General features: G+C 33.1%; 1 protein-coding gene across 2 annotated transcripts; it reads right to left on the bottom strand.

The window, feature by feature from the left end:
- Nucleotides 1–5619: 5619 nt before the first annotated feature.
- LOC112521936 (F-box protein SKIP8-like) lies at nucleotides 5620–13103 on the bottom strand. 2 transcript variants are annotated; one of them, XM_025130944.1, is made up of 4 exons: nucleotides 12892–13103; nucleotides 12488–12758; nucleotides 7412–7608; nucleotides 5620–6205 (listed from the first exon to the last, which is right to left on the bottom strand). In XM_025130944.1, exons 2-4 carry the CDS (start codon nucleotides 12725–12727, stop codon nucleotides 5950–5952), a joined length of 693 nt encoding a protein of 230 aa, XP_024986712.1. In that variant the 5' UTR covers nucleotides 12728–12758; nucleotides 12892–13103; the 3' UTR covers nucleotides 5620–5949. The 2 variants fall into 2 exon arrangements, with proteins under 2 accessions (XP_024986712.1, XP_024986711.1); XM_025130943.1 differs by having other exon boundaries at nucleotides 12488–13103.
- Nucleotides 13104–15265: the final 2162 nt, after the last annotated feature.

Raw genomic sequence — 15265 nt, 5'->3', positions numbered from 1 at the left:
ATATTATTAAACCAAAAATAAATTATTTCATTATTAAAATTAAATTAAATTATAATAAAAAAATAAATTAAAGAAATTACATAAAATATGAAACTTTTAAATTGTTGATTTGATATTAACATTAATATATTTTTTTCAAACTTTTATGATATATTCAAATTAATATTTTATTCAAAAATAAAATCATTATTGTTTTCTTAAAAACACATAAAACCGTATTATAACATCGACAGAGACAAATAATAAAATAAAACATTAAAATCAAAATGTGTCTCGCTGCATTACACGAGTACTCTTCTAGTATATATTAATAAGAGACAAACCATTAACGTTTTGCTTATCTGTGTGTTTTAAATATTAATGTCATTAAAACATACGATGATCTACCATTATTCATATCCAATGGTTTACCTTCACTCCCCCAAAAAATCTTGACATTTGAAAATCACAAAAGAATCTTAATCTGTAAAATTATATTTTTATCTGATATTAATATTATAAATAAAGTGTAGATGAGTCAATTCAATACGTCTAAAGTTTTTATTCACATATTTTAGCCTACTAACGCTACAAGGATGCACACTTCAAATTCGATGCATACGTCACGACTAACTCTAACCAACCATTAAAGAAGATTTGTATTCTTTAGTCCCTTTTAACACTTGATGATTTAATAATTGACCATCATAAAGTTTAGTTGAAAATCCATTAACAAATAATATAAGCATAAAAATACAATCAATAATTAAAAAAAAAACCCAACTGCTAAGTTAAATAACAGATAAATAATAATCTGCATATAAATTTTGAATATATATATATATATATATAGGTGGAGGTTCAAACAAGAACCCCTGTGATTTACGAGAATGGAAGAACAACCCAATAACCTCAAACTTTTTTAATTAATAAATTAACTTATATTAAATATAAATAAATTAATAAGGGCAATAACGTAATTAAGTAATTTTTATAATTTTTAATTTGTTTTAATTAACTATAATTATCCCTTTTTTCCCACACGTTCATTCCCACTCTCTTCTTTTCCCTTGTGATAAATGTATGATTGTGTAACCATAACCTATCGAAACCATGATCAATCGAGTGTAACCATAACCTATCGAAACCATGATCAATCGAGTGTAACCATAACCTATCGAAACCATGAGTAATTTTTGTGATAAATGTGTGATTGTCTAACCATAACTGATCGAAACCATGATCAAATTGAGTGCGCAAGTGATATTATAATAATGATATCACATGATTATCACATCAAATCGTTTAGTGGATTTCGCCCGCAATCCTTGTGATAAATGTATGATTGTCTAATCCTAACCTATCGAAACTATGAGTAATCATTGTGATAAATGTGTGATTATCTAACCCTAACCGATCGAAACCATGATCAAATCGAGTGCGCTGTTATGATAGTGATATCACATGATTATCACACCCATATCACACCAAATCGTACTCGACTTCCTAAGTTAACCCAAGCCGACTGGAATCCTTGGTAATTGTGTGATAATCACATGATTATCACATAATTATCACACCCATATCACATTCAAATCACACCCAAATCACACCAAATCGTGTTGAAATAAGCAATAACCATTATGTTATCCAAATTATTGGGTTTAGTGTGATCGTGTTTTTAAAATTTTATCACTTTGAATTCCAATATTACCCTTTTGCCTCTCATTTTTTTTGTATTCTTCTAATTTCATTTTTAATTTAAAAAATCTTTTAATTTTTATTGTTATCACAATATGAGGTTAATTGAGTGTTCTTGCATTTTCGCAAATCACAGGGGTTCTCGTTTGAACCCTTCCCTATATATATATATATATATATATTTCTAAATAACGTTATTTTGATTCATTCCCAAACTTTTTGTTATGACACTGAGCATAGTAGTTTCACTATTGCCAGACTGTCAAATGGCTTGAGCTCTGTAGAAGATTCAACAAAGATCGGTTGTTTTGACTTCGATGTTGGATCAAACGTACCATGTACGAGATTGACTTTGAACTCATAGTTTGAAAACATTTCAATTTGTCGTGTTTTAGCAACTATTTTCATATTTCAACTGTGATATCAAACAAATGTTTTAAGAATATCAGCTATGAATCGTTTAAGATCGCTATCTGTACAAAGTAAGGAGCAAAATGATATTCTAGAAAAGGGCAAAAATGTCAATATTTCTTTTAAAGTTGACTTCTCTTTTCTACATTGACCATTGATATGGAAAATATTGTCCCTTCCATAGAATAGCCACCACCACCCACACCACCCCTAAAAAGGGGATGCTTTTTTACTTTAAAGCCCATAAAATATTGTTATCCAACATATATTTTAAAATTGTTTTCTTTAAATACAGTTTTAAGTAATTATTGATACATATTTAGGGGTCGTTTATCAAACACTTATTCGATAAGTGCTTACCGATAAAATTTAACACTATTATTTACGTACTAAGTAAGATTTTAGTCCACCAAAACGACATCGTATGCAACAATTTATCCGGTAAACACTTACCATGGTAAGAGTCGTCGCCTTCACTTACCAGGTAAGATTCATGGTCATTTTCTCGCTCTTACCATTAAGATTCTTGGTCCTTACTATATTCATCCGGTGAGGTACATGACTTGGTAAATACTTACCCGGGTAAGTGTTTACTAAACGGCCCCTTATACAATGATTGTTAACTATCACAACCTTACAATTAAATATATGCAAAACCAAAGTTACAACATATTTTTGTAGTATATAATAATTATATACGGTAAAAAGAACAAATAAACTCACACACCCTCTTCATATTTGGTAAGGTTTGAACATTGACCTTCTAGAAGGTCTAAGACTCACATACCGTTAGGTCAAAGTTACGACTTTGATGATGTGCTTAGAAAAAAGTGTAATTTATTACTTTATTTCTTACTTTTTAACATATCCTAAGTTCATAGTATTTATTTTCACATATTATTGATCTTAAAATAGTATACTATTTGGTTTTACTTTTGATGTATAATTTAATAAGATAATTTTATTTTTTTATTTAGAAAATAAAAAAAATCCTTTTTTAATTATTAATCATGAAAATATTAATATAAAATTTATTAAGACATGTTTTGAAATACCATGAAGATAAAAGTATTTGCTATAGAGAATATAAAAATATTAAATAATAATTTTGGTTTGTATATTCTCAGTATAAATTCAAATCATGTATTTAAAATATAAAAAATACTTTTGATATTGATGTATGTGAGAAAAATATTAACATGGTGTACGTTAAATGGATCCCGAGTTATTAATTTTCTCATCATAGATAGCAACATCAGTGCCTATTTTTTATATTTTTAATACATGATTTAATCTGATTCTGACATAAAAAGAGGTACATATAATATTCTCCAATTACCATACAAGGGCTCGTTTAGCAATTATAAGATACATTTAACCTATCTTTTTTTATAAAATGATGAATTAACTTGTAGGGTTGAGTTCACGTGAGACCAGTCTGTTTTTGTGAGATCATCTTTTTACATTTGAAACTTCATAGCAGAACGCTGTGAAGGTAAAAAAAAAGTCGTACATTCACAGCAAAAACACTATGAACTCACGAAAACAGACTGGTCTCACGTGAACCCAACCCTACAAGTTAATTTGGTATTCAACTCAGTATTATTTGTTGAAGCATTAACCGGATACCACGTCCGTCGTCATAGCATTAACCGGTTATTCGGGTACTTAAATGTTTAAAACTTTACATCTTAGATACCAGAATAAAAGTTTTAAAAGCATATTATCTAACTTAAATATCAAATTAAAGTACGTTACTTTTTCTTCCATGTAATTTGTAAAATAAAAATGAATTTTAAAGAATAGGACATGATGAAACCATGATGGGAAGGGACAAAGAAAGAAAAGAGCAATTTTGGGTGGGGGTTGATGTGAAGACAATCATGAGAAGTGGAGAAGATTTTGTTAGGAGTGGGTGTGGAATCAGGTCTCCATCATCATACATTTTATAGATTCTTTCTAACAAATATTAAACTGAATGGTTAAAATAAATCAGATCAAATGTATTTTATTATTATCTCATTTAAAAGTAAGGATTAAAGGATAAGATATATAGATTTTACTTATATCTCAAGAATAAAGATATTACTTTCATAAAGATTGTCAGCCTCAGCCTGTGCCTGTGAAAAAGATTATACAAAAAACGTTTTGAGAAAATTTTGACTCTTGAGTGAGCGAATGATTGAGACATATTGACAAAAAGTTTGAAGATTTTGAAAAGTTATTGAAGTGTATGAGTTTTAGAAAGAAATAATACAAATAAGTTTAAAGATCTGATATAGCAAAAGTTGATATATATATATATATATATATATAACTTGTAGGTATTGTAACAAAGAAAATATGTTATCATTCTTTGAGAGCATTCTACCTTCTTAACTATATATATATATATATATATATATATATATCAATTTTCTACCACCATGCGAGAAATAGTACGCAAAGCACGTGTTTAAGATAGAATCAACATTTTTTTCTAGTGGAAAGCTCGTATTTTTGCATTGTTTAGGAAGCGGCTTTTACGATGGAATGGATATTTCATCATCTCTTCTTTTTGATCCTATACTCTTTTTTCTATGGTATTATCAGTAATTTGACATTTATTGTTTATGTTATTATGGAAATAACACGGCTCAAATTTGTGAGACCATCTTGAAGCGCTTGGATGAATTCTTCTTATCCTATTGGATATTTACACGAAAAACATAACGAACTTTCATAAGAAAAACACAGTGAACATTCATAATATTTATCAAGGTGTTACAAAATGTGGTTGGTCTGAGTATAATCTCAAACTATATACGTATGCATAATAATGTTAGTTATGGAGAGAAGAAAGTATGTTTGTGGTGGTAATTTGGTCCAAAATGAGCTTAAAAGCTTTCACCTTTTACTTATAAGTCACCAATATTAGTCATGTCTGATTCTGAAGTGAACCACAACTTCTCCCTTTTTGTTGGACTTGGAGTTGGATTGATGGATAAGCTTTTGGGCCATGGAATTTGGATCCATTAACAAATCTGCTAAATAAAGTCTTGCTTTATATTCATTTGTTATCATTAAATAAAGTCTTGCTTTATATTCATTTGTTATCATGTATTTCAAAATCACTCATTTTTACATTCATTTGACATCAAAGATTTGTTTAACAACATCTTTATCCCCTTTATGATTGTAGTTCAAAGTCAATATTGCTATAAGAGTCTGTTAGTTAGTAACTTAATGAGACAGTTTATTTTGTCAGTCATACATGACTGTTTGGTAGAGCTTAATGATATAGGAAATGACTTATTCAAATGATCCAAGTTTTTTCAAACATGTTCCTTCCAATTAAAAAACACGTCATCTACGAAAAAACCCTTTCAATTAAAAGTCTTCCCAATAAATTCAAACAGATTAATCCACAACCATATCCATACAAAACTTAATTGAAAATCAACCAAACGGTCTACTTTAAAAGTGTTGATCTATTTGACATGGACCAAGTAAACAGGATGATAACTCCAAATACACTACTTAACCATTTTCCTACTAATTTTTCTTACATTTATTAGTATCAAAAAATTTCCTTTACATTCTCAAAGCTCTGTTTTAATCAAAAAAAGAACTCAAAAAGCAACACCTTTAATAAAAGGGATGGCTTATGACGACGATGAATTTCTATCAAGACGATACAAGAAACACAATTTTGTCAGAAAACGAATTCGACATCATCGACTTTTGAAATGTTGACAAATAAATAAATAACTCAGAAGCTACCAAATTTGATGCAAACGGATTTGAGTCCTGGTATCATGCAAGTAAAACTATAGCACTTTGCAAATTGACGAGGAATAGGAGTAAGCTCTTCTTTGTTCAGCCAAGCATAGGTGGCAGTTCCTCATCATTTAGTAGCATCTCAGAGCTGTGATGGTGAACCATGTACCACCGACCATTGTGAAACTCAAACACGTTGGTCAAGTTCAACGCGCTGTGGTCCATGGCAACATAGGCTTTCATGGTCACCCAAGCCATGTCGGTCAACACTCGTGCACTCACATCTCGAATCTGGAAATCGTTCCCCAGCTCCCAGTTAAAAGCAAGCTGCCAGCTCCTCAAAACCCTGTTATACCTGCATGCCAAACTAAATGCATAAGCCACCACCGTTTTAATAACACAATCTTTGGATGTAGAATATGTGGAACTCCATTAGATTCCCAACCAAAAGAGCTCTTGAGAAAAGAAAGAGAGTTCCAACATATATCGAGAAGAAGTAGTCCAAGTCTAATCAATGTGAGACTCCCAACATGCATGATGCACCTCCCCTCCCCCCAATAGAGGCTAGACAGGCACACAAGTTGTCCTAAAATGGTAAACATCAGCTCCAACCCCATATATAATCACTCTCTAAAAGAGCTATTGGGAAGGGAGGTTCCCAATGGTCAAAATCTAGATGATGTGGGACTCCAAACGTTGCATATGAAAAATGGGGTGTGCCGGTATCAGTTCGATAATTTAAACCCCTGGAAAATCTAAAGGTCCTTTGGATGCATCTAATTGGAAGTTTATGAGAATCATAATTCTATGGAATACTAATTCAAAGAAATATAAATACATAAACTTCAATGAAATTCATATGGATGTGTAAACAAATGAGCCACCCACAGCAGATAACAACACCACAAACGCAGATGAAGCTAGGACAAAACTATCGCTAACTCGCTATGTTTGAAGAGAGTGAGAATAGGAGACTATAACTTGGGATGCCAGCTATGATAGTTTTGAACATTATAAGTAGATACCAGACGTTCTGGATCCATAATGTCCATAATCCAAACAAAATTTTTCTAAGGCACCAGGTGTAACCTGGGTTGTTGGCTATCGCTCTTCCTGCATTTTCTTCAGGTTTTTGAGTTGTCGGTTGTTCCTCCATATGGGGGTTTTGTTGAGCATATCTGATTTTGTAGTATAGAGGATTCTGGTATGCCCCTTAGATCTTGTATATTTCACTTTTCTATATATGATTAGGATTTGTTCCAAAAAATGATCTCTAATCCTCTACCTTACATTGTAAAGTACTACTTCCATTAACCAGGTAAACACAGAGCATTGATATACATATTTGACATTATGAAATTTTTATTTGTAGCTTTTGCTATTAATGTTGATGTTGTTAACAACAATTTCTCATGGAGCATTAGAATTCACATCAATTTTGAAGTCAATGTTAGCCTAAATGAAGTCAAAAGTCAAAATATATCTTTTTTCCTAGTAGGGATATGAATAAAAGCATCTAATGAACTGATTAAATCATCAAAAAAAATGAAAAGCACCTTACCCAGTGAAGATATCTCCAGAGGCATGAATACATTTTACATAATCTGCATTCAGCCAAAGACGGCCCATTTCTAGAAGAGATCTTTCTCTAATGATGTCAAAAAACTGTTGATTGATGATTACAATTGCTCTAGTAGCTGCATAGTAGGCTTTCCATCCATTAGCAGGTGTTATACCATTTTGTTCCATTGTGAAATCCTGGAATGACGATTCAAGAATTCAAAGGGTCAGCTGCAGACGCTTTTTTTGCAACTGAAGTGAGAACTAACAAAGAACAGTCTAATGAGGTAGGCCTAGCAAATTTAGAACACTTATAAGGTTTACACAAAGAAGAAGTCACATATTTGGCTCAGCTCAAAGAACCACATTCTATCTACATAACATAAGAAAGTAACAATATAAGGAAAATTTTGAAAAAAGAGATTCTACCAGCAACTGATGAATTATTATCTTGGGACTCAAATTTATTAAATCAGGTTTGAAAGGAAGATAGATCTTTATGTCATTCACCTCACTACCACAAAAAAAAAAGGGAAACAAGAGGGTTTTGAATCTTTGAACACACTTGCAAAAGACCCTCCATGAAATTTAGCATAAGAACAAATAGAAAATTAACAGGGCTAAACTATAGAACAACCCATTTAGAAGGTTTTACTTTTAGTCTAACGTTCCATGAATTGCCACCATCTGCAGAAGTGTATGCATTATATTTTACACCAAGAGCCTTTAGGTGCTTTCATCATTAGTAGTTACTTTTTACAATCTCAATCTCAGCCACAAAAAGGGCAATTGAACAAGTAGATTGCAAAACTGATTTATATTACCTTTGTTCTGACTTTGCCACAGCAGTGCCAAACTACCCAAGACTACAAATATCATGGGTTTTTATGTCTGCTTCCTAAGTTAATTGTAAATGTTAGGTGCCATCGTTTTGTGATGCTATGTATTGGACAAGAATTTAAACATGAAGATACCACAAACATCAAATGAAGTTACCAAGAGACCACCTTTGTGACCAATTACATAACAAAAAGTCATGGTCTGCCAAGTATAAAATTTTCTAAAGAAAGGATTTAGTGTTCCCACTTCCTAACAGAAGTTCCTATCACGTATGTTTATTATGTAATTCAGGACAGCACAATCCGTTTTCAAAGCCAATGTTATAGAAATACAGAAGCTCCACAAAGAAATACATGCCAAATTACTAGAGTAGAAAAACTGAATACACTCAAACACACACATTTACCTCAAACCTTATCTGGGTTGTTAGCATACCGACATCCCAAATTGTTCCTTGAAATTCAAATATGGCATCACATGATATTACATGGAAAAGCTGCTTTTAAAGCATTGACAACAATTCCAGGAATATGTTAATGCACTGAAGTTACATGATTACAGGCTTCAGAAATCCTATTTTGACCATGAACATGCATTTCCTATCTAGAAGTATGACAAATACTTAATTCTAGGACATAAACAAACTTCGAAATAGGAGATGTAATAAATAACAAACTAATATATACCACCGTGTTATCTTCTATTAACAGTAAAATCCAGCTAAAATGTAATAGAAAAAGAAATTTTTATCTACCAGATATACATCCCAAACTAGTGCAACGGGTTAAGTTGACAAATCTAAGAAAAATATAGGAATTGTTCTAATAATAGTTAGTTTCCCTTTCAGAAGATAAAGAATGCAAAATATATACCAATTATGATAGTAACACAATCTTACAAATCTCACCCCTTGGCTTCACAAAATGGGTGGGATTACTCAAATGCCTACAACGGGGATGAGATTGATCTCAAGCAAATACCTAACACTCTCAGATCTACACCTTGATGGAATAGAAAGGCTAGATCGCTCACCACACAGAGCCTTCCTTCACAGCTTCAGATCTACGCCTCAACGGTATGGATAGGCTAGATCTCTGGTCCATAACTTCCTTGCAATGCTTTAATGAGCTCATCCCAACAGATGAGAGTACATTTGTTCATTGTTGCTAAGTCACAAAATAAATCCAAGGCATCTTTTCTAAAGGTACATTGCAGCAATATCGACCTTGACTTTTTCCGGAGATTGGTAGTAATGGAAATAATTTCCACTTTAAGAATCCACACACTAGCCTCCATCAAATTTAAAAAAAAATCCATCTTCATATGTGGGCATGCGGCTAGACTTTGCCACCACCATGGGCTGTTCACATCTTCTTCCACTTCAGACCACATGGAACGTGTTCTCTAGCACCTTCAGGAATGTCCTTTCCTTTGTCTTTATTGGCTGCTCTTGGATCAGGTGTGACAGGTGAAACACCACCATATGTGCTTTTAGTACTGCCACTTCTGCAGCCAGGGTGTCCAATCTTTCAAGTCAATATGCAATGGAGACTAGTTGGACATCTACCAGATCACCATGCGGTGGTGCTGCTGCTAGTGGTGGGTTTATGTTTTGTCGATTTTGGGTTTTTTGTCAATGGGAGGATTAGAGGGTGGTCGCCATATTGAATCAGACTGCTCTGGTACCAATTTGATAGACACGAGGAAATGATCAGAGAAGTAAAGTGGAAGATATTAGTAAAGAAGAGCAAGAATCTTCAACATAGAAACAACTAATAGGCTTAGTCCAATTTGAGAGAACAAAATCTCCAGAATGGTTTTTTAATTGATACTTCCAGATAGTTCACAAGTTGCAACAATCCCTGGGAAATTTATAGTGCACATCCAGGAGAATTATTTGCTAACCAACATAATTAAGTTCTAATGAATAAGAAAATAACCAAGTTTTAAAGAAAAGCAAGAACTGGTAAAACTGGAATGAAGAAAATTAAGGAAGCTGGACTGGTTTTCTGCCATCAATTTTCTGTCACATGCTCTCATCATTTCGTTTAATAGGTCCTGAAAGGCAGAATTGTGTCATTCATATACAATGAATTAGACTTGATATGAAGCCTGAAAGGGGACTCCATGTGAGATTTGATTTTGTAATGAGATGTCTAAGTCATGACAGGACAAGTCCACTGCTATACATGTCCATTTGCTTTGACTAAAAATGGCTAGGTATCAAACACTCCATTGGGCTGGTAGGCAAGCTAATTAAGTGGGAAGTGCTCATGAACTTGCAGTTTTGCTAGGTACCATATTCTCTCACTAGGTTTGCCAACTGTACAAGATCTCTCTCAATTAAAATTTTATGCTCGTCGTGTTGGGCCTCAAGGACAAGAGTCTCCCAATGATTAGGTTGAAATGGTCATCCATCCTGTTGGAACTCATGATTAAGTGACAATCACATGATTTATATGTAATGCTCAAATATCATTTGACGACAAAAGGCACTACTCCCATCTCTACTCTAAAAACAAGCATATTCTGTGTTCCAAATTTTCTTAAAAAAGCATCAACGATAGGCTCAAGATCGTTTTTTATGATAAAAAACCAAAGATGACAAGTTCTAGCTTTACTCTAGTCAGTCTTTGCTACTTAACATTCAAAAACTGCACATTCACAAACATCGACAAGTTCCGAATATGGATGTTAGAATATCGAGATATTACAAGTTTATAACTACTACATGAAACTTGGAGCATTATCAAGGTTTATACCACAGTTGCCTGAATCCTATGACTCATGATTTGGATCTCTTAGGAATCCATTTAATTGATGAAGCCAAAGATGCTTTTCTCATTAAAAAACCAAAAACTGTCTGATTCCTTATCTTATTGGCAATTCTTTTTTGTGGCATACAATTCTATAAATTTTACACATGATCTTTTTACCACATTTATGTTGTTTTTTGTGGATTTTTTGTTTGAATTTATTGATCTGACATTCACTAGCATCCACAGGCACATGTAAAGAAGGATCGTCTTTATTGATATTTGGTACTGTAACAAATAGGTAAAGACCTGGCATAAATGTGAATATCGAGGTAGATGTTCGGTAACACAACACAATGTATATTATGATTTATTAGGGAATATTGTGTTGACATCAACCCAAGGAGAAGCTGGCAACAATGTCCGACATAAATTGGTCAATTCAAATATAGACCATAGAATACACACATTAGAAGAGACTTGTCCTAAAAGGAATCCCCTATTCCTGTAGGAGCGCAGGAGCAGAAGAGGTCCACTAAGATCTGCATGGCGAGAACTAGTGAAAAAAGTGGATAGAGTATACCAAAGGAAGTTAGGTTTACATGAAGTACCGAGTACGTACAAGGATGCTACTTACTACATGTATCCCAAAACCGTAGGAGGTTCATCTCTTTATAATCTTTGTAGATCTCTTTATAATCATCTCTTCCAATAGTTTGGGATGAAACAATTTTCTTCCCAAGCATATTTCTACCATATTCTCATCATACTCATTGGCATGAGTTTTGCCAATACAAAGATTTCATATTGTTTTTAACACCAAATTTCTAATATCTAGTTTGGTTTTTCGTGTACATCATTTAGGCATATTATTCTTGCATGAGTGGAGCAGACTTGAAAATATACAAACCCAGCTGATAAAATGTATGATTGGCTGTTATGATCTCATGTGCTCAATAAGCCTTCCTTACGGGTCTTGGCATATCAACAAAAATTCCTAGGGTTCTTGATGTTTAAAAAGTCCTTCAATGTATCTATAGGTTCTCAAAAAAAGAAAAACTTAATAAATAAAAGATGGCATAGTAACATAAACCAAAATTCATATAGAGTAGGCAGAGTCCAAAAGGTAAAATCCTAAGTATAGTTCTATGCAGAGATTTGATAATTTCCATATGGTTTTGATGAAGCAGAATGCACCAATTCAACAAATTTAGTCATAAAGCTATAAAGGAAACCCAACCTAAGGCTTGAAGTTTTGGATAAACAGAGGCAGGACGTTTGAACCAAAGCGGGCAGCATAAAGCAACCAATTATCATTCCCTCCCACCTCTAGCCAGATAGTCCCCAGGAATTTAGACAAACGCGTAATCAAATATGAAATCCAATTTTCTTTTAAGATCGAGTAAGAGATTTAATATAAGTTCAATATAGCAGATCATGCGAGCAGCAAGTAACATCAAGAACTTGGAAAGAACAGCAACCTTATGATATAGCACTTTCCAAGCATTATCATCATTTGCAGCTCTCCTCATTGAAGAATTCGTCATCGACAGGCTACAAAGACTCGGATAATCCAAGTAACTCAACACATGTGTCGTGATTTCCGGAACCAACTGTTCCATCATCGACGCACCTACCGTCTGTTGCCGCTCCCTCTCCACCATGACCACCTCTCCACCACCATTCATCATCCTAGTGACCGCAGCCCCCGTAACAGCCATCAAATCAGAACCTCGATCGATTCCGTTGCAACTAAAACAAAGACAGTTACAAGCCTTGGTTTTGTTCGATTGGGAGAATATGAGTATGAGAAAAGGGAGGAGGAACAACAAAGAACATAGAAGAGTGAACATTAGGGCTAGAAAGAGAGAAACAAAGGTGAAACCTTCGTTATCGGGGAAACTAAACGGAATCTCCATTGATGATGATTATAAGACATGAAAACTTGAGTAAACATAAACCCTAGAGGGATAGAATTCTCCGGAAACCGGTTACTATGGTCTCTCTGCTTGTCGTGTCTGATGTTGCGATCAGCGGAGAGAAGGTAAACACCCCGTCAGTGGAGAGAGATAGAGAAACGGCCGATGAGAGTGATGCTGGTCAGGACTCCATTGGGGTTCTCAAATGCCACGAGGGCATCCATTAGGAAATACATCCAATTTTCAAGGGTGATATCGTCTTTTTAACATAATCAAATGTTATCGGACACTACTTACCGGGTACGACATTGTATGCAACAATTTACCCAATAAACGTTTATCGTGGTACGAGTCTTTGCCCCTACTTATCGGGTAAGACTCATGGTCTTTGTTCGTTTTTACTGGGTAAGATTTTTGGTCATTACCATATTAATTCAGTGAGGTAATGTGATTTGTTAAGCGCTTAACTGAGTAAGTGTTTGGTAAACGGTCCCTTAGTCGGATTCAAAATTTTAACATTTAAATTAGATTTGTCGATTTTTTTAATGGTAATCCAGAATCTAATAAAACCGAATTGATCCAATTCGATTACCATCCAATATATTTATGGTATATTTCAAATGCAACCATGTCCATTTGTACAACTAATGCAACCAAATCAATTGAAATATTTATGGAAATGATGAGAGTTCATTTATTATGATTTGAATATCTATGTAATATGACTAGAGTTCATTAATTATGATTTATACTTCATATTAGAAAACATTCAAAACTTTTATGAAATCACATATTCATCAAATTAAATGGACGGTTGATATTGTGTTGTATTGGTTGTACAAATGTAAAAGGTTGCATAATAACTCACCTATATATATATATATACATACATATATATATATATATATATATATATCGGGTCATTTATAGGTGAACGAGATGATAATCTCACTTATTTCGTCAGATATTACACATCGTTAACACTTGCTTTAATTAAACACTACGAATGCTTATATCTTATAACATCATGTTGTGAACCACTTCCAATGCACCCCTTTTAAACAAATTGTAAAAACATGTTTTAATTACAAACTGTGAACACATGTTTTAACTGAACATTTTCTATTTTAATTGCTCATCACGCACATCAGATTTAATTAGACATTGTAAACACCCGTATCTCATAATTTCACATTATGAAGCACTTGTGAACATATGTTTTAATTACACATTGTGAAGACCTGCTATAAAATCTAATATATCGATGGTTAACATCGTAAAGGAACTGAAAAAGAAATCTCGGGTTGAAACCCAAAATAAAAAAAAGTTCCAAACATAACAAAATTAATTGTTACTTTTTAATAAATGATAATGTTATAATTATGTAATTTAATTTACTTATATTTAAACTTTAGATAACAAAACATCAGGATTATAATCACTCATTTGATTTCTTTCCTATACACACATGCACGCATGTGCACACACACGTATATAATATTTTACGAGTTTTTAGTTCATATTTATATGTAACGTTTTTGAAGAAATTATAAAAAAAAAAATACGAATACGTAGTTGAAATGATTTATTATTTAGTTGAAAATTTGATTAAGATAACAAATAGCAATATCTAATTGATATAACCGATCTAATCCAATCATCTAATGAATGGATTGGGTCAGATGACAAAATCTAACATCCAATGTACTATAAAACAAATGACTTTGAACCACAAAAATCACCCAGAGAAATTTTCATTGGTGGTTACCGACGGATCACCCAGAAAATATCAATAGTTTGGTAAAATATGATATTTTTCGAAAAAAATACCAGCGGACCACCGAGAGAAATACATGGGTAATTTGTTATTGATTTGAATTACATACCAACTTTTGTGATGGTTTTGTGAAGAATCATCTTTTAGCGACGAATTTCCCAGGGAAAAGTCCATAGGCAAGGTCTTCCATTTAGTAGTGATGGATGATTTGTTCAAACTTCAGGTTTCCTCTCCTTCTTTTCTTAGGGCCGTTTACCAAATCACGCAAGGATCAATAATCTTATCCGGTAAGAACGAGACAAGGACTAAGAGTCTTATCGGGTAAGTGAGGGCAACGACTTTTACCACGGTAAATGCTTACCGGGTAAATTATTGCATACAATGTCGTTTTGATAGACTAAAATCTTACTCGGTATGTAAATAATAGTGTTAATTTTGCCGGTAAGAGTTTACCGAGTAAGTGTTTGGTAAACGGCTCCTTAATTCCCCTCCCTTCTTCACCCATCATCTTCGTCAGCCGACCCATAAATTTTCAAAACTAATTTTATATAGACTCTGAAAAT

The sequence above is a fragment of the Cynara cardunculus genome (genome assembly GCF_001531365.2).
Source record: "Cynara cardunculus var. scolymus isolate 2C chromosome LG 11, CcrdV1, whole genome shotgun sequence".
NCBI classification, from domain to species: Eukaryota; Viridiplantae; Streptophyta; class Magnoliopsida; order Asterales; family Asteraceae; genus Cynara; species Cynara cardunculus.
This window is presented reverse-complemented; position numbering and strand designations above follow the sequence as displayed.

Coding starts and splice junctions, on each gene's coding strand:
- LOC112521936 (XM_025130943.1), bottom strand. CDS start 12,925: ATGGAGATTCCGTTTAGTTTCCCCGATAACGAAGGTTTCACCTTTGTT. Junction 7,609..12,487: donor GGAAAGTGCTATATCATAAG/GTTGCTGTTCTT, acceptor TCGTCATTCCAG/GATTTCACAATGGAACAAAA. Junction 6,206..7,411: donor TCTGGAGATATCTTCACTGG/GTAAGGTGCTTT, acceptor TTTGGCATGCAG/GTATAACAGGGTTTTGAGGA.